This window comes from Hyperoodon ampullatus (genome assembly GCF_949752795.1).
Source record: "Hyperoodon ampullatus genome assembly, chromosome: 6".
Lineage (NCBI taxonomy): Eukaryota > Metazoa > Chordata > Mammalia > Artiodactyla > Ziphiidae > Hyperoodon > Hyperoodon ampullatus.
The window spans coordinates 44,946,109-44,966,348 of NC_136919.1; the positions used below are offsets into that span (position 1 = coordinate 44,946,109).

Genomic DNA, 20,240 nt, shown 5'->3' on the forward strand with positions numbered 1-20,240 from the left:
AAGGAGAAAAAGTCTTTCTCTTTTATGCTATTTTCTTTTTTTTTACTCTGTTGCTCTTATAAAAACTGTCTCAACGTTTCTATTAAGGACACTCCAGAGGTTTTATAATAAAAAAAAAAACTATTAGTTTTCATTCTTTTGAGATGATGATTTAAACAGTTGAAAGAAATCTGGGGAACGTATAAAGATAAAATATTTTGAATCAAAATTGAGTTTCAGGATATCGTGAAAGATGAATGACTTAAGAATCATTTGTATTTTTCTTCATTGTTTCTTTGCTGTATAAGAGGTGTCCATTTTCTCCTAGTGCTCCAGAAAAATGTTCCCTTTCTTAAATCTAGGGAACACAGGGTCAGGTTAGGAGCACCCAACTCAGTTAAGAAATTTGCTAGTTTCTGGTGGGGAAGTGGAGCATTAAGTGGAGGGTTCTGACATCTGTGTGTGTGTGTGTGTGTGTATTTTTGATCAGTTTTTCTCTGGTGAAGTATCCAGTAAGATGCTGCTATGTTTTTCTGGGATTTGTATACTTTCTTTCAAACTATTTTAAATAATTGTTTTCCATATTAAATTATCCTCATTATACATTCATTTTTGATGCCGATAGTTCTTTCTACATAAAGGATTTGTCTACATACAGAATAGCCCCAGATGTTGTAGAACTGGCTGGTGATTTAACCCCTGCTGATTATGAAAGAAGATTTGAGACAGAATAGGGTGCTGTTTCATATTCACATTTGGATGTAGTCTCAGAGCTGATCCCAAGCAGCCATACTGATACAGAGACAAATAATGAGCGGGTATGTCAGATCCATAGAAATAATCATACTAACCATCGTATTTCTTTGACATTAAGATGCTCATTTTATTTACTAACTGAAATCTGAATGCATCTTACTGCACTTGTGTGCATTTATTAGATTAATATTGCAAGTCAACAGTGGTCTTATAATTAAAAGAAGTCCTATAGAATCCCCTTGGCTGGCTATTGAGTTCTGGAAGTTTTAATGCAATTAGAACATTCTGGAATCAATGAACCTCAACCAGAATTTCAGCCTGCATAGTGCTATCCTGATTTAGACAAAGCAGGAAGTTATAAGTGTTTCTTTTCATGCAAGCAACTGCCTCATTGATAGATAACACTAAAATAATCCTAAAATTATATGAAGTAGGATCTGTGCATGGCGACTCCATTTTTAAAATCCTGATTTTAGGGCAACGGCACCATCACTTTGGGAAATCTAGTCATGTGCAGTGACATTTTTCCACCTCACAGGCTAAAAAAGTATTTCACTAGGCCAAAAACCTGAGTGGTACTTATGAACAATTTATCTGTCAGAAGAGAGTGGGAAGAATGGAAGAGAAAATGTTATTTGAATCTGTGACCTGGAAAGAAGGAAAGAGCCATGACATGGAAAGCTGTGCTGACTGACTAGATTGCCTGTATCCTGAGTTTGCTTTAGGTGTCTTGTCAAGCATTTCCATTGAGTTTTGTTGTCACTGTTGCTTCCTTTTCTTGGGCATAATATCTGTTCTTTCAGAAAATCCCCCTGCCCCTCCCCCCAGGCTAGGCTGGAAGGCTTCATGGCTGACTCTCCTGTGTGTGTTTGAGTCCATGGTCTTTTGCTGCTTTTCTCATGCTTTTTCTTTATGACGTTTCAGCTCATCCACCATACACCATGTGCTTTAGAGTGAAATTCTACCCACACGAACCCTTGAAGATTAAAGAAGAGCTCACCAGGTATTTTTTTTGTTTGTTTATTTGTATGTTTAACGTGCCCCTTGAACCAGCCAGGGCCTCTGAGTTTTACTCTTGTCTAGAGCAGAGTGTCTCCACCAAGCAGGCGCTCAGCTCAGCATTTGGCTTGGAATGTTTCTCTTACACTTAATTGTCTTGGGACTTTTCAAACCGTTGTCATTGGGACTGTAATTAACTGCACAAAAAAGCAGTGGGTTTAAGGAGGAGGTGCTCTCTGAAAACACCTGACAGTGGGATGCTAAAAATAAATAGAAGATGACTGCATTTAGGATATGGGCAAATTCATAGCTAGTGCAGCCCCTGGGACCTGTCTTTTGGATCTAAGCTTTTCTGAAGGGAAAAGATCCCTTGACAGAATGATGAACTTTTTTGTCATCCCACATTCCGCTTGCTAAATGACCGACCGCGGAGCCGGCTTCCCTCTCCTTGTAGACTCTTCTCAGCCCAACTCTCTGCAGTTTTCTGGTTCTTGGGCCAGGACCACGTGCAAATAGTCCACCTTCTGGGGGTTTGGCTTCCGTGAACAGCCTTGGCCAATGCCACTGAGCAGGGTCCCGAGAGGGCCAACTCGGTGGATGGAGAAGAGCCCATGTGTGCTTAGCTCTTAATGAGCCTCTGATCTGGTGACCGAAAAATGTCATTGTGTCTAGTCATCTCTCAGAATAACCTGCGTGGGTCCGAATGCAGCAGAGAAGCAAAGGCAGTTGACGCTGATCATCACGTGCAGAGTCACATGCTGGGTTCTAGGGTATTGTGCTCTCTCATTATCCACGAGGGTCTGGTAAAGCTCCACCATAGTGACACAAGGTGATGTTGGAAGGGAGCCATTCTCTGTTAGTAATTTGTGCACAGCTGTTGGTGGAGGTTTGTGCTTGGGGACGGGGCAGGGTATGCGTGGGAAAGGAGATGATGGACATTGTAAGTAGTGGTTGGTGTTTTGCAATCTGGCCTGCTTTTTTTTTTTTTTTAAATTAAGGTAAAATTCACCTAACATAAATTTTTTTCACCATTTCAAAGTGCACAATTCTGTAGCATTAAGTACATTCACAATGTAAGGCAACCATCACCATTATCTAGTTCCAGAATATTTCTTATCACCCCAAAAAGAAAGCCTATACCCATTAGCAGTCACTACCCACTCTCCCATCCCCCAGACCCTGGAAACCACTCATCTACTTTCTATCTCTATGGATTTCCCTGTTTTAGACATTTCATATAAATGGAATCAAATGGTATGTGGCTTCGGCCTGCTTTTGGCTTGAAAAATTTATTCATTTATTTGTTAAGTACTTCCTCAGTTCCTGCTGTCTGCAAGGGCTATATGAGCCACCTAAATAAGTAAATAAAGATATTTGTCCTACCCTCTGGGTGCTAACACTGTAATTAGGAAGATCAAATCAAATACTAATGCCAGGCATTATTTCATCAGGGGCCAAAATAGCTCACTTTTGTCACTTGTTTTCTTTAAAATCTTGTCCAGAGGATAAAAATTGAATATGTGTCACAATATAAATTAAGGATGGGTCTTTTGTTGGTGATGTTGAGAAAAGTCCCATTTGAAAGTAAAAGGGTACAAAGTTTTAGTTAAATCCCTCTCAATTAAATTTGCTAGCACTTCCCTGCATTTGTCTGAATAACTAAGGTATGAATTGTGCGACATTGCAAACATTTTTATGTCTCCAAAGGAAATTAAGACAATACAGGTAGAAATGGGCTTTTCTGAGTCAGCACAGTCCTTAGAGTTCAAAAGGAATCTACAAACTATGGAATGACTCAGGTACTTATGATTTAAACCCTATCTTGAAAGAATTTAGTTTTTATTGTTTGATAAGTTATTTTATCATAAGATTAATCTAAAATTTAAGAATTTAATAAATGAGAAGCTAAGATCACATTCATGACCAGGCTAAGGGGTAAAGAAACATTGAGAAAAAAGCAGTTTTAAAAGAGCAAAACAACAAAAATACTCACCAAAAAAGATATTTGAAATCATTTTTTTAATCCTTTTATCTCTCCATTTACACAGTCACCTTACAGTCCTTTAGATTTCTGAGGCATTTGTAAATGCTATATATAATTGAATGTAGTAAAAGCATGTTGGTTTTAAATTTTTTAGTAAGAACCACCTTTAAATTCATGTTAGATAGAGAAGCATATCATTAATGTTGGCATAATAATGTATGCTCCAGATCCTCTTGTGTTTTTGTTGCTTAATTCTTTCATGCAGGGAGGGGTGAGACTGAAGGAAGATGCATTATTATTATTATTATTTTGGTGGCTATTATATTTAAAAATGAGTATCTGAACCTGAAGCCATTTGTAAGGCTCAGTGGATTATGTGGAATCCATAATAATCCATGATTATCTCTAGAGTTCACTAATATGAGCAAGGACCCAAACTCAGCTGTTGTGAAAGCGGATTTTCTTTTCTCAGGAAGCTTTTGTCAAACTCAATTTCTGAGTTATGGGATCAGAACCCAAATGTCTTATTCATCAGTAAATATTTATTTGAAACTATTTTCCACTACTAAACTCACCAAAACGTGGAAAGGAATGCTCTTTGTTCAATGCATAAGTGCAGCACGTAGAAAAGAAACTTGATGGTATTTAGCCAGGTAGTTTATATTCTTTAAGAAAGGAAAGATTTTTATCATCTCAAGTATTTGTGTGACCTTGGTATTGTGAATGATCTAGGGCCATGGTCCTCAAAGTCACGTCCCTGGGTTAGCAGCAACAGCATCACTTGGGAACTTGGCCCCTGCCCCAGACCTGGGATGGGGCCCTGCAATCTGTATGTTCACAAGCCCTCCAGGTAATTTTAAAGCATGTCAAATTTTAAGAACCATTACTCTAACCATTACTTTCAAAAGTATTACTCTAAGGCAGTTGGATTTTCAAAAGTATTAGTTTCTTTAGGCAGATATTAGAGTGTACAATTCAGTGGGTTTAGTGTGTTCTTAAAGTTGCGCCACCATCACCGTGATCTCCTTCCAGAACATTTTTATCACTGCAGTAGGAAACCTAGTATTCAAGCAGTCTTTCCCCATTCCCCACTCCCCCCAGCCCCTGGCAGCTACTAAGCTATGTTTTTGTCTCTGTAGGTTTGTCTATTCTGAAATTTTATGCAAATGGAATCATATAATATGTGGCCTTTTTTTTTTTTTTTTTTTGCGGTACGTGGGCCTCTCACTGTTATGGCCTCTCCTGTTGCGGAGCACAGGCTCCGGACGCGCAGGCTCAGCGGCCATGGCTCATGGGCCCAGCCGCTCCGTGGCATGTGGGATCTTCCCGGACGGGGGCACGAACCCGTGTCCCCTGCATCGGCAGGCGGACCCTCAACCACTGCGCCACCAGGGAAGCCCATATGTGGCCTTTTATATCTGACTTTTCCCTTAGCTTAATCTTTTCAAGGTTCTTCCATGTTGTAGCATGCGTCAGTAGGTACTTCATTCCTTTTATGGCTGAATAATATTCCATTGTATGGATATACCACTTTCTTTTATCCTTTCATCAGTTGATGGGCATTTGGTTTAGCTATTATGAAGAATGCTGCCAAGAGCACTCATATACACATTTTTGTGAGGACCTAGATTCTGATTTAATTGGGTCTAGGGTAGGGTCCACGTTGGTATTGTTTAAAAGCTCCCCCAGGTGATTCTAACATGCAGTCAGGCTGAGAACCTCTGGTTTAGAACCTTATTACTCAAGTGTGGCCCATGGGCCTGCAGCTCAGCATCACTGGGGAGCTTATTAGAAATATGGACTCTTGGGCCCCACCCAGACCTACTGAACCAGAATCCACATTCTAACAGCATCTCCGGGTAATTCACGAGCTCACTAAAGTGTGAGAGGCTCCAGTTTAGGGAGATACTCTGGGTCCTTGATGGCCAGTGCAATACTGTTCCCGTGACAAAATGTACACTAACTCCAGATAAGGAATTTATTAGGGACTACCTTTATGTCCTGCACACAATTCCATACAAAGTTGGGGACAGAGAGTGTCATTTGAACCTCCATCGTGTGCCCAGTGCCTAGCACTGTCATGGCATAAAGCGGGTGTGAGATAAAGATTCATCGAGTGGAAGCACCAGGGAGCCACTGAACCCTTCAGTGCATCTGTGTGTCCAGGGATGGCGAGCTCCAGCGCTCGGGGATGTGGGGAGGGGGGGTGCGCTGCCAGCACCTGAGTGATCTGAGTACCTTAGTTATGCGCTCTGAGCGAGGTTGTGCATGAGGCTGCTCACAGGCTGAGTAAAGATCAGATTGTTTGAGCCCTGGAGGTAGTGACTGGGACCGATTGGGTGGTACTCCCCACCTGGCCTCAAGAACCTGGAGAGAAGAAAAAATGTTTGGTCTCTGCGACTTAAACTTCAAAATAAACAGAAAGAATCTTCACACACCTATAAAGTTAGTCAGAAACAATAGACTCCAGGCCTGAGCCTTCAATGAAAGAATCAGTCCTGCAAAGACATAGGAGGAGATCTGAAGAGGGCGTGATCAGCGTAGAGGAACAGAGGGGACAGTGACAAGATGAGCCTGAGCCAGGGGTGGTAAACTGACACCACCACCACCCCACCCGCCATCCCCAGCTGAATCAGGCCCACGCGTATTTTTCATTTGGCACTCCAGTGTTTTCAAAAATAGAGTTTGCTGCAACATTTAAAATTCAAAGGATTTCACTTCTAAACCCGTTGCCGTGACGCTGGAGCTGCACAGCAGCTGACCCCTTCGTGGGAGCCAGCACCCTCTGTTCTGCTTCCCGACCCCCTTACCACAGCCTGTTTCACTCAGTAACAGGTTTGTCTGGCCCTGAGGCCATCTGTTTGCCATCCCTGGAGAAGCGGAGAGGACACTAAACAGATGACCGTTCGTGCTGTGAATAAGTTGGCTTTCTGGCCTCATAACCAAGTCTTCTTGAGATTGATTAACATGAGTCTGTCTGCCCCCGGGACTAGTCTCTGTAGACTGAGTCCGATTCCTGAGTCCTCATTACACAGAGAGCTTGGGCAGCCTGTAGCTGAGGTGCTGGTGGTGGTGACAGTGGCTGTGGTTGTCCTTGTGTGGGACTTTCTGCCAGGGACGGTGGCTGCTAGGCCTTTGGCTCTCCTCCATCCTTCCTGTATCTCTTTGGAAAGGGCCAGCCACACAGCTCTGGAAGCTGCTGCAGACACTTCAGGTTTTCTGAACTCTGGGGGCTCCTCCCAGTTTTCCTCTCCTTGCCCTCTGAGGGGCTTGGGTAGGACTCTGGTGACCCAGGTGCATGAAGCATGAGCAATCCTTCCACTTCTTCCAGGCCTCGGCCAAAACTTAGGGCGACTCTTTCTCCTTTTGCATTGCAGGTACCTTTTGTACCTGCAGATTAAAAGAGATGTTTTCCACGGTCGACTGCTGTGCTCCTTTTCAGATGCTGCCTACCTGGGTGCCTGTATCGTCCAAGGTAAGTGTGGCCACGGCTGCCCATCCCCACCATTGCACTGGACGGTAGAGCTTTGGCTGTTCAGAGACTCCCTCCTCCCCAGCCTGTGTCCATCCAGCCCGTGTCATGGTTTGAGGCCAGGCAGGGCTGGGTACTTAGCAATGGACCCCCACCTCCCCTTCCCTCCCAAGCCTCTGGGGTCCTGGTGGAAGGCTGGGCTGCAGTGGTCACAGGGGCCTCTGCAAGAATGGAGGTCCTCAAGGCCCCGAGGTAGAGCTCAGACTCTCTGTTTCAAAGGGGCTGGAATGCTTGACTTTATAAGAAGCTCTGAAGGGATATGGGGTGTTCTGTGCTCTGAGCTCCGACCACCAGGTGTGGGGCGTGATGGGTATATTGAGCGGGGAATCTATGTCCAGGAAGGTAGGTGTCAAAGAGGTGTCCTTTCAAACCTTTGAAGTGAAATATCAAAGCATTTATACATATGTATTCACATGAGTAGTATGTGTATATATGTGCACTGTATCTAATGCTTCAGCTTTTCTAGTCACGGAATATGGTGAGGAGATCACCAGGCTCACAGCCTGTCATTCTGCAGTTTGAACCTGAATTCCCATTTCCTGGTTATTTCACCATAGACAAATGATTTAAACTCTTTAAGCTTCGGTGTCTTCATATATTGAATGAGGTGGTCATACTTGTGTGACAATTTCATGAGACTCATTCTCAGTGTTGAACAAGCCCCAGAAGGTGGGGCATTGGGAAGCAGCAAGCATAGAGGACCCAGGGTAAGCTTCTGGATGTTTCGACCTGTAAGAAAAAAGTGTTTGAGAGAAGGCTGTCTCCAGAGCCCAAGGCAGAGCATCGTCATGGGGACGGGCCCAGGACCCAAGTGAAGAGTGACTCCTGGGTCACTGGGTCAGCTGAGAGGCAGCTGGCAGCAGGGCCTGCTTGGAGGGACTCAGGTGTTCCAGCCATTTGTAGCATGAATGCTGATGACGTGTTTATGAGAGAAGGGGAGGGTGGAGAGGGGAACTAGGAGAAGAGAGGAGGGCTGGAGGGGAGAAGGAAGGAAGCAGGTGAGGACAAGGGGAGAGAGAGAGATTACCAAGTGAGCATGTCACCCTTATAAAGGATCTGAAATAATGAAGGAGCTTATGATGGGGTCATAAGTGGATCATGACAATCGTCTGTCTGATCACAATTCCAACCTTCATTCACAGCTTAAGAGAGACACCCATCATTCTCCTGGGGGTTTCACTGTCACTCACCACTGTCCCCATGGGATGCTCTGTGCTGTGAAATAGTTCCTAGGACCCTGTTTCCAGGTGTATGTGCTCTCTGAGAATTCTGAAGTCTATCTGTGTTGCTTTTCCCCATCCGCTGGGAGGAACCTAGTGCCGCTCAGCAGATTTTGGCAGTGGTGTTAAAACCCTTGGAGATACTCAAGTTTAAAGTTAGAATGACAGTGATAGCCTGATGGGAAATAGTCCTTCCATCTGCCCCAAGGTGGAGTGTGTGCTTCTGAAAGCTGCCTTTCTTATATAGAGCTAAGGAAGGTTCAAACCCCATAGTTCTTCTTCCCTGTGAAGACTGCACGTTCCTAGTTAGGGTGCACTGTCTTCCATGAGGGAAAAGCGAATCGATACTAATCCAAGCAACAGACTGGCATATGAGGATTTCAGGACGCATTTAGGCATTAGTGAATCATGGTCAGTTGTCCAAGGACAAGCTCAATATGGATCTGTAATGGGAAAACTCTCCATCCTGTTTTATGTTTGAAATAAAACCACAAAGCCTCCATCCAGATGATCAGGAACCTATTTTATCCCTCGTTGCTGTTATCACTGACCATACTCACAGATGCTGTCGAGAGAGCAGAGTTGGAAGTGAACTGACAGACCTCAAGAAAACCTTTCAGCTCTAAAATGCAGCAGTGTCCATGGACCATTTGTAGCAAATCCAGTAAAAGCTGGATTCATCAAGTTCTCTGATGCTCGGGGTGGTATTACAGCAGCTCTAGAGATCATTACAAATGCAGATAAAGATCTGCTTTGTCAGAACTGCTTACGCTTACAGAGAGTGATAGGGAATGTGGAGTAAATGATTAGAAAGCAGAGGACATGTGACTTTTTACTGGCCCCTTGTTTGCTAACACTCTTTGAAGGAGCATGTTTTAAGCTTCAGAATATTGAGTGTATAAAACAGGCAGCCACCCAGAGTTTTGCCACCTGTACCCACTGAATACAATGAGCATATTCAATACATGCTTTGCATTGTCTTCATAATACCAATTGCAAAACAAACACATGAAACCCTAGGAACCTATTTATGTTCTTTCTTGATACAAATATCTTTCCTGTTCCTTCTACAAAACAGCAATATGGCAGGATTACTGTTCTTATCTCCCCTGCCTGGTGTGTCCAATCCCTGTGGGTCTGTGGCTCCGTCTTGATATTCAGAACTCCGTTCAGATGTCACTTCCTCTGAGAAGTCTTCCTGGACTACTAAAGTAGCCTCTCTCTGCACATCATTCTTCTCATGCCTCTGTTCTGTTGTCTTTTAAGCACTTATATTTGAAATTATCTTGTTGAGTTGTTTGGGGGCTTATTATACGTTGCCCCTTAAGTAGGATCTAAATTCCATGGAAGTGGAACTCTGGGGTCTTTTTCACTGCAGTATCCCCGTGTCTGGCACACAGTAAGTTCTCCACTAAATATGTTAAGTGAACTAGGGCGCTTGCCTAAATTGCACCAATGTATGCTTTATTTCTATACTTGGGAAAGAGTGGTTGTTTCACTACCTCATCCATGTATTTGTCATGTGTTCTCTCAACATTTATTGAAGAGCTCCTAGGTGGCAGGCCAGTGCACTGTGAAGTCCCTGTGGGGGGAAGGGGACAGACAAGTAAACAGGAAGCTGTGATGATGTGTTAATGTCTAAACAGAGGGACACACAGGGTCCCTGCTCTGAACCCAGGAGGGCCCCCCACTCAGCAAGGGTAGTCAGGGAAGGTTCCCAAAGGAGTTGACCCTGGGGCTGTAACGTCCTGTATCTCAAGTTCTTTTGGAGTGAGTCCTCTCCAAACCAGGGGAAATGCCATTGTCATGCTTGCCCTTTGTACTTACCATCACCTGATCACCTGATCATCCTTTTGCTTCAACTCCTGGATTTTGCTGACAATTAAATTCTCTTTAATTTTAATTTAATGTAACCTTAATTTAAATTCTCACAAGCCATCCCATGTACTGTATGTTATTTGTTGTAACTTTACCCTCATCGTCACATGTGGGAGAGAGAACCACAGGCTCCTTACCCAACTCCTCTATGGAAAACAAAATTTGAAGTTAGAGGTCCTTAATCATTTATAAACGGCCTTTTGCTTCAGGGGAAGTCAGAGTTAAAGACAAGCTTTAAGGAACAAGAAAGCTGGGCATGTGATAGGGGAGGCGTCGACATTTACCTTGTCAGCAACCCTGTGCAGTTTCCATGGCATTTCTTCTCTAGTTTGCTGGCATTTGCCAGGCTCTACTTATTTGCTGTGTTTAGCAGTACAAGGCCATTGACAAGTTTTCCTGGAAAGAGAAATGCCCACCCAAAACAAGCACAAACAACGCCACCTGTCAGCTGTGCAAGGTGACATTGCATCGGACATGGCCTAGTTTAATATCAGTGGTCCATGCCCTGTGGAAAAGCAGGCACTGGGTTATACCATCCCCTAAATTTTGGGGTCCATAGCCAGCTCACAGGGGCATGTGTATGTGTGTGTGTTTGCGTGTATGTGTAGGTGTGTTATGTGTGTTTCTTTTGAAACTTAGATTGAGTTAATCACCAGTTTGTGGCTCACTTTTCATCACTGGTCCCATCTATTGATTGATTGATTTCCCTTTTTTCATTATTCTCCATTTCTGTTCCTAAAGGCAACAACTGGGTTCATGTATATCTTTGACTTGGCATACATCCTTATAAAATGATTAGTATTGTCTTGTGTGTATATACTCTTAAGTTTCATAAATTAAATGGGGCTATAGAACTCATTTAATCCTTCCTTTTTATGCTCAGAACACTGAGGAATCTATTCACATTTCTGGGTATACATCTATTTTGTTGCTTTTAATTGCTACAGAGTATCCAGTAGGGTGCATTGCCCATGTGCTATTTACTGCTCCCAGCAATAATGAACACCCAAGTTGCCCCATATCTCTTTTTGCACCTAGAGTTTTTAGAATATACGCCCAGAAATGGATTGCTGGGTAATAATATTAGGCTAAATACTCCCAGCTTGCTCTCTAGAAGAGCCGCGTGCACCGAGAATCTCTGGACGTGTACAAGCACTTCTATTTCTTCATGTCCCTGCCAACACATAGAATCATCCGGCTTCCTAAACTTTTTGTTAATCTCATAGGTGTAAAGTGACATCTTCTAGTTTTGTTTTGCACAGCTCTCATTACTGATGAGTTTGGGCAGCTCTCCATACATGAGGCCTTTGGGTTTCCCCTTCTATGAATTGGCTGTTGATATTCCTTGACCATTTTCCTATTGGAATTCCTGCCCATGTACTTATACATTTGTAGGGGTTCTTTCTTTATTCTAGATATTAGCCTTTGTCAGATTTAGATTTTGCAAATATGTTATTTCAACTTACCTATTATTTTGACTATGATGTCCTTTAATGAACAGAAATATTTTTATTTTGATATGATCAAATTAGTCAGTTTCCCCTCTATGGCTGATGGCATTTTGGATCTTATTTTACTTAAAATAAGTCCTTCCTCCTGTGGTATACATTTTCAGTTGTTTTCAGAACTCTGTAATTTGAGCTCTATTAAGAAGCTTTAAAGAGCTTTGCTTTCCTCCCAGTTTTATCCTTTTACAGTCATTACATGATTCAACAATGAGGGAGAGTAGATACAAATTACTGAGTTGGATGTGATTTTGCAGATGTGCTTAAGGCATATTGATTTCTATCTACTTCAAAGTCATGTTGGTGATCAAGTTCCTCAGTACCATTTTCCCACCATCTTTAATCTACTTTCCTGGGCCATTTCTTCCTGAGATACTTGCCCCTTCTGGCTCATTTCCCTTAGCAAGCTTGTGGAATCAGGACAAAGTATTCCCACTGCAAGAGCATCACCTTTGCTGCTTCAGGCTCTGCTCAATGCATATCCTAGGTCCATCTTCTCATAGACCCTCTGGGTGCTCAGAGATGTGCAGGCATTTCTTTTTACCCTTAAAGACCCTCTGGACGTACCCTATATTAGAACCTGGCAACAACTTTAATCTGGGATGCTCAGCCATACTTTGATACACACTCTTTAATTTGAAGAGCAATCCATTTATTTTAAAGTACAATCCTCTTGGGTACATTTATGTTATGATTTTTCATTGATTGAGCCACACCTGCACAAATATCAGGGCGAGCAGCTCCAGCCAGGGAATTCCTCAACTCAGAAAATTAACTGTGAAAGGAAACTTGAGGAACACCCAGTGGTTTCCAACTACAGGTGGTAACACCTCCTATTGTGGGGAGCATTTGGAAGCATTGGGAGGCATTTTTGGTGGTCATAATATCTGGATGTGCCACCAGCACTTAGTACCTGAAGGGTAGGGGTGCTAAATGTCTTACCATGCCTTGGAAGGTCTGAAACAATAAAGAATTGTTTATTTCTTGTTCATTTCCCCAAATGCTAATAGTGCCTCTTTGAAAAACAATGATTTAAACTCCTTTATTGTATAGATGAAGAAAATGAGACCCAGAGAGTTCGGCAAGTGCCCAAGCACACACAGCTAAATCTGAACTAGAATATGACCTTCTAGACACTCAGGCTGTGGTCTTTCCATGGATACAAACACATTTCGTTGGGTGAGCTTGTTCCATGATCTTCTTTTGGGTGGTGGGAGCCATTCCGTGTACACCCTGCTCTTGTTTTTTGGGTTTTTTTTAACATCTTTATTGGAGTATAATTGCTTTACAGTGTTCTGTTAGTTTCTGCTATACAACAAAGTGAATCAGCTATACGTATACATATATCCCCATATCCCCTCCCTCTTGCATCTCCCTCCCACCCTCCCTATCCCACCCCTCTAGGTGGTGTGACCCTCTAGGTCACAAAGCACCAAGCTGTGCTATGCAGCTTCTTCCCACTATCTATTTTACATTTGGGAATGTATATATGTCAGTGATACTCTCTCACTTCGTCCCAGCTTACCCTTCCCCCTCCCCGTGTCCTCAAGTCCATTCTCTACATCTGCGTCTTTATTCTTGTCCTGCCTCTAGATTCTTCAGAACCCTTTTTTCTTTTTGATTCCATATATATGTGTTAGCATACGGTGTTTGTTTTTCTCCTTCTGACTTGACACTCTGTATGACAGACTCAGGGTCCATCCACCTCACTAAAAATAACTCAATTTTGTTTCTTTTTATAGCTCAGTAATATTCCATTGTATATATGTGCCACATCTTCTTTATCCATTCATCTGTCAGTGGACACTTAGGTTGCTTCCATGTCCTGGCTATTGTAAATAGTGCTGCAATACACATTGTGGTCCATGACTCTTTTTGAATTATGGTTTTCTCAGGGTTTATGCCCAGTAGTGGGATTGCTGGGTCATATGGTAGTTCTATTTGTAGTTTTTTAAGGAACCTCCATACTGTTCTTCATAGTGGCTGTATCAATTTACATTCCCAACAACAGCGCAAGAGGGTTCCCTTTCTCCACACCCTCTCCAGAATTTACTGTTTGTAGATTTTTTGATGATCGCCATTCTGACCGGTGTGAGGTGACACCTCATTGTAGTTTTGATTTACATTTCGCTAATGATTAGTGATATTGAGCATCCTTTCATGTGTTTGTTGGCAATCTGTATATCTTCTTTGGAGAAATGTCTAATTAAGTCTTTTGCCCATTTTTGGATTGGTTTGTTTGCTTTTTTGATATTGAGCTTCATGAGCTGCTTGTATATTTTGGAGATTAATCCTTTGTCAGTTGCTTTGTTTGCAAATATTTTCTCCCATTCTGAGGGTTGTCTTTTCGTCTTGTTTATGGTTTCCTTTGCTGTGCAAAAGCTTTGAAGTTTCATTAGGTCCCATTTGTTTATTTTTGTTTTTATTTCCATTTCTCTAGGAGGTGGGTCAAGAAGGATCTTGCTGTGATTTATGTCAGAGTCTTCTGCCCATGTTTTCCTCTAAGAGTTTTTTTATTTTTGGAATTTTATTTTATTTATTTTTTTATACAGCAGGTTCTTATTAGTCATCAATTTTATACACATCAGTGTATACCTCTAAGAGTTTTATAGTGTCTGGCCTTACATTTAGCTCTTTAATCCATTTTGAGCTTATTTTTGTGTATGTTGTTAGGAAGTGTTCTAATTTCATTCTTTTACGTGTAGCTGTCCAGTTTTCCCAGCACCACTTATTGAAGAGGCTGTTTTTTCTCCATTGTATATTCTTGTCTCCTTTGTCAAAGATAAGGTGACCATATGTGCTTAGGTTTATCTCTGGGCTTTCTATCCTGTTCCATTGATCTATATTTCTGTTTTTGTGCCAGTACCATACTGTCTTGATTACTGTAACTTTGTAGTATAGTCTGTATTCAGGGAGTCTGATTCCTCCAGCTCCATTTTTTCCCCTCAAGATTGCTTTGGCTATTCAGGGTCTTTTGTGTTTCCATACAAATTGTGAAAAAATTTTTTCTAGTTCTGTGAAAAATGCCATTGGTAGTTTGATAGGGATTACACTGAATCTGCAGATTGCTTTGGGTAGTATAGTCATTTTCACAATGTTGATTCTTCCAATCCAAGAACATGGTCTATCTCTCCATCTGTTTGTATCATCTTTAATTTCTTTCATCAGTGTCTTATAGTTTTCTGCGTACAGCTCTTTTGTCTCCTTAGGTAGGTTTATTCCTAGGTATTTTATTCTTTTTGTTGCAGTGGTAAATGGGAGTGTTTCATTAATTTCTCTTTCAGGTTTTTTATCATTAATGTATAGGAATGCAAGAGATTTCTGTGCATTAATTTTGTATCCTGCTACTTTACCAAATTCATTGATTAGCTCTATTAGTTTTCTGGTAGCATCTTTAGGATTCTCTATGTATAGTATCATGTCATCTGCAAACAGTGACAGTTTTGCATCTTCTTTTCTGATTTGGATTCCTTTTATTTCTTTTCTTCTCTGATTGCTGTGACTAAAACTTCCAAAACTATGTTGAATAATAGTGGTGAGAGTGGGCAACCTTGCCTTGTTCCTGATCTTTGTGGAAATGGTTTCAGTTTCACCATTGAGAACAATGTTGGCTGTGGGTTTATCACATATGGCCTTTATTATGTTGAGGTAAGTTCCCTCTGTGCCTACTTTCTGGAGAGTTTTTTTTATCATAAATGGGTGTTGAATTCTGTCGAAAGCTTTTCCTGCATCTATTGAGATTATCATGTGGTTTTTATCCTTCAACTTGTTAATATGGTGTATCACATTGATTGATTTGCATATATTGAAGAATCCTTGCATTCCTGGGATAAACCCCACTTGATCATGGTGTATGATCCTTTTAATTAGCTGTTGGATTCTGTTTGCTAGTATTTTGTTGAGTATTTTTGCATCTGTGTTCATCAGTGATATTGGCCTGTAGTTTTCTTTCTTTGTGACATCTTTGTCTGGTTTTGGTGTCAGGGTGATGATGGCCTCTTAGAATGAGTTTGGGAGTGTTCCTCCCTCTGCTATATTTTGGAAGAGTTTGAGAAGAATAGGTGTTAGCTCTTCTCTAAATGTTTGATAGAGTTCGCCTGTGAAGCTATCTGGTCCTGGGCTTTTGTCTGTTGGAAGATTTTTAATCACAGTTTCAATTTCAGTGCTTGTGATTGGTCTGTTTATATTTTATATTTCTTCCTGGTTCAGTCTCAGAAGGTTGTGCTTTTCAAAGGATTTGTCCATTTCTTCCAGGTTGTCCATTTTATTGGCATAGAGTTGCTTGTAGTAATCTCTCATGATCCTTTGTAGTTCTGCAGTGTCAGTTGTTACTTCTCCTTTTTCATTTCTAATTCTGTTGATTTGAGTCTTCTCCCTTTTTTTCTTGATGAGTCTGGCTGATGGTTTATCAATTTTGTTTATCTTCTCAAAGAACCAGCTGTTAGTTTTATTGATTTTTGCTATTGTTTCCTTCATTTCTTTTTCATTTATTTCTGATCTGATGTTTATGATTTCTTTCCTTCTGCTCACTTTGGGGTTTTTTTGTTCTTCTTTCTCTAATTGCTTTATGTGTAAGGTTAGGTTGTTGTTGTGAGATGTTTCTTGAGGTAGGATTGTATTGCTATAAACTTCCCTCTTAGAACTGCTTTTGCTGCATCCCATAGGTTTTGAGCCATCGTGTTTTCACTGTCATTTGTTTCTAGGTATTTTTTCATTTCCTCTTTGACTTCTTCAGTGATTTCTTGGTTATTTAGTAGTGTATTGTTTACCCTCCATGTGTTTGTATTTTTTACAGTTTTTTTTTCCTGTAATTGATATCTAGTCTCATCGTGTTGTGGCCGGAAAAGATACTTGATATGACTTAAATTTTCTTAAATTTACCAAGGCTTCATTTGTGACCCAAGGTATGATCTGTCCTGGAGAATATGCCATGAACACTTGAGAAGAAAGTGTATTCTGTTGTTTTTGGATGGAATGTCCTATAAATATCAATTAAGTCCATCTTGTTTAATGTATCATTTAAAGCTTGTGTTTACTTATTTATTTTCATTTTGGATGATCTATTCATTGGTGAAAGTGGGATGTTAAAGTTCGCTATTATGATTGTGTTACTGTCCATTTCCCCTTTTATGGCTGTTAGCATTTGCCGTATGTATTGTGCTCCTATGTTGAGTGCATAAATATTTACTATTGTTATATCTTCTTCTTGGATTGATCCCTTGATCATTATGTAGTATCCTTCTTTGTCTCTTGTAATAGTCTTTATTTTAAAGTCTATTTTGTCTGATATAAGAATTGGTACTCCAGCTTTCTTTTGATTTCCATTTGTATGGAATATCTTTTTCTATCCCCTCACTTTCAGTCTTTATGTGTCCCTAGGTCTGAAGTGGGTCTCTTGTAGACAGCATATATATGGGTCTTGTTTTTGTATCCATTCAGCCAGACATTGGTCTTTTGGTTGGAACATTTAATCCATTTATATTTAAGGTAATTATCAATATGTATGTTCCTATTACCATTTTCTTAATTGTTTTTGGTTTGTTATTGTAGGTCTTTGCCTTCTCTTGTAGGTCTTTCCTTCTCTTCTCCTAGAGAAGTTCCTTTAGCATTTTTTGTAAAGCTAGTTTGGTGGTGCTGAATTCTCTTAGCTTTTTCTTGTCTGTAAAGGTTTTAATTTCTCCATCGAATCTGAATGAGATCCTTGCTGGGTAGAGTAATCTTGGTTGTAGATTTTTCCCTTTCATCACTTTAAATATGTCCTGCCACTCCCTTCTGTGTTGCCGCGTTTCTGCTAAAAGATCAGCTGTTAACCTTATGGGGATTCCCTTGTATGTTATTTGTTGTTTTTCCCTTTTAATATTTTTATATTAAAAATATAATATAATTTATATTATAAAAATTATATAATATTTAATTTTATAATATAAATATTATAAAAGCTGCTTTTAATATTTTTTCTTTGTATTTAATTTTTGATAGTTTGACTAATATGTGTCTTGGCATGTTTCTCCTTGGATTTATCCTGTATGGAACTCTCTGTGCTTCCTGGACTTGATTGACTATTTCCTTTCCCATATTAGGGAAGTTTTCAACTATAATCTCTGCAAATACTTTCTCAGTCCCTTTGTTTTTCTCTTCTTCTTCTGTGACCCCTATAATTCGAATGTTGGTGCGTTTAATGTTGTCCCAGGGGTCACTGAGACTGTCCTCAATTCTTTTCATTCTTTTCTCTTTATTCTGGTCTGTGGTAGTTATTTCCACTATTTTATTTTCCAGATCACTTATCCATTCTTCTGCCTCAGTTATTCTGCTATTGATTCCTTCTAGACAATTTTAAATTTCATTTATTGTGTTGTTCATCATTGTTTGTTTGCTCTTTAGTTCTTCTAGATCCTTGTTAAACATTTCTTGTATTTTCTCTATTCTGTTTCCAAGATTTTGGATCATCTTTACTATTATTACACTGAATTCTTTTTCAGGTAGACTGCCTATTTCCTCTTCATTTGTTTGGTCTGGTGGGTTTTTACTTTGCTCCTTCATCTGCTGTGTATTTCTCTGTCTTCTCTTGCTTAACTTACTGCGTTTGGGGTCTCCTTTTCACAGGCTGCAGGTTCGTAGTTCCCATTATTTTTGGTGTGTGCCCCCAGTGGGTAAGGTTGGTTCAGTGGGTTGTGTAGGCTTCCTGGTGGAGGGGACTAGTGCCTGTGTTCTGGTGGATGCAGCTGGATCTTGTCTTTCTGGTGGGCATGACCATTTCCGGTGGTGTGTTTTGGGGTGTCTGTGAACTTACTATGATTTTCGGCACTCTCTGCTAATGTGTGGGGTTGTGTTCCTGTCTTGCTAGTTGTTTGGCATGGGGTGTCCAGAACTGGAGCTTGCTGGTCATTAGTGGAGCTGGGACTTAGTGTTGAGATGGAGGTCTCTGGGAGAGTTCTTGCTGATTGATGTTACCTGGAGCTGGGAGGTCTCTGGTGGACCAATGTCCTGAACTCGGCTCTCCCACCTCAGAGGCTCAGGCCTGACACCTGGCCACAGCACGAAGACCCTGTTAGCCACACAGCCAAAGCAACCCAAACGTTTATCTTTCTGGCTTGACAGAAGTTGCCATATTGCTGCTAGTGTTGGAAGGTCTCCTGAAGAGGCAGGGGTAGGCTGTGGTTCAGTGCGGGGACAAGGACACTGCTCTTGTTGTTTTTAACCTTTCTTTTTCTCTTTATTTTTTCTGGTTACAGCTGAGCTCGGTGACTATGATCCTGATGAGCATCCTGAGAATTACATCAGTGAGTTCGAGATTTTCCCCAAGCAGTCACAGAAGCTGGAAAGAAAAATAGTGGAAATTCATAAAAATGAACTCAGGTAATAAGGGTAGACATTTGTAGAAATGATAGAGGTGAGAAAGTGTTCTTATTGCAGGGAATGTGGAAATCGTGTTGTGAAGAATATTTGTAATGTATGGGTAGACTCTTTCAGGTGGCAGGTCAGTATTTCTGGGCACTGTCAAGGTCCTCCATCAGTGACAATCTCAATAATGTGGGGTCCCCTGTGTGGCTATTTATGAACCATCAGCAGTTATTAGAGCCATATATTTTCTTCTGGGTTTTAACAACCCTGAGTTTCTGAACATGAAATCTAGGATAAATAAGTAATCCTTTCTATTTTGAATTTTGCATTGCCTCTTCCCCTCCTGTGGCCATTGCTGAAAGCTTTGACTCCAAGTAGAGTAGAATCCATTGACAAGGTTTCCTTTGCTGAGCTGCTTTCAAGATGACAGATTCAGCATCTGCTTCTCTTTTCCTTGTCTGTGATGCTCCAGGATGATTGATAACTACAGAGGAATAGGAGTAGCGAAATCACATACAGTATTTATTCACTGTGGACCAGACACTGTTCTCAGTACTTGTGCACATTGACTCATTTAATCTTCTCAACAACATAGGAGATAGGTGTCATGGTTGTTCCCATTTTACAGATGAGGGAACTGAGGCACAGAGTGATTACGCATTTTACCCAGGATCACACAGCTAGCAAGTGACAGAGGCTGGATTTGAATCTAGGCAGCCTGGCTCTAGAGTCTGTGCCCTAGAGCATTGTGATGCTTCTGTTCTGCATAGGCTACCAGGAGGGAAATGAAGCATGAATAGGAATCATCACCAATTTGGAATCCAGGTAACTCAGGTATTCTAATCTGTAACTAGAATATAGATCCCTGCAAATCACAGAAAATTCATTTTGATAATCATAGCAAGCCTGGGCTGTGCTATGACAAGTATGGATGAAGAACTGTGTGTGCTGAGATGCTCCCATCTTCTGCGCTTCTGGTAATTATTAAAAAAATCAAAAACAAAAAAAACCCATAGTGTCACTGGATTATGAATCCTGGAACAAAT

The 20,240-nt window shown here is 41.0% G+C and overlaps 1 protein-coding gene across 1 annotated transcript in view; it reads left to right on the forward strand.

Moving 5' to 3' along the window:
- Positions 1–20,240, forward strand: part of FRMD3 (FERM domain containing 3) — a gene marked incomplete at both ends in the record, with an annotated part of 305,970 nt that overhangs the window by 193,367 nt on the left and 92,363 nt on the right. Inside the window, 3 exons of the mRNA XM_079705929.1 lie at positions 1,660–1,738; positions 7,096–7,193; positions 19,086–19,209. Coding sequence (XP_079562055.1) covers positions 1,660–1,738; positions 7,096–7,193; positions 19,086–19,209 — 301 coding nt within the window. The remainder of the gene's footprint in view (positions 1–1,659; positions 1,739–7,095; positions 7,194–19,085; positions 19,210–20,240) is intronic.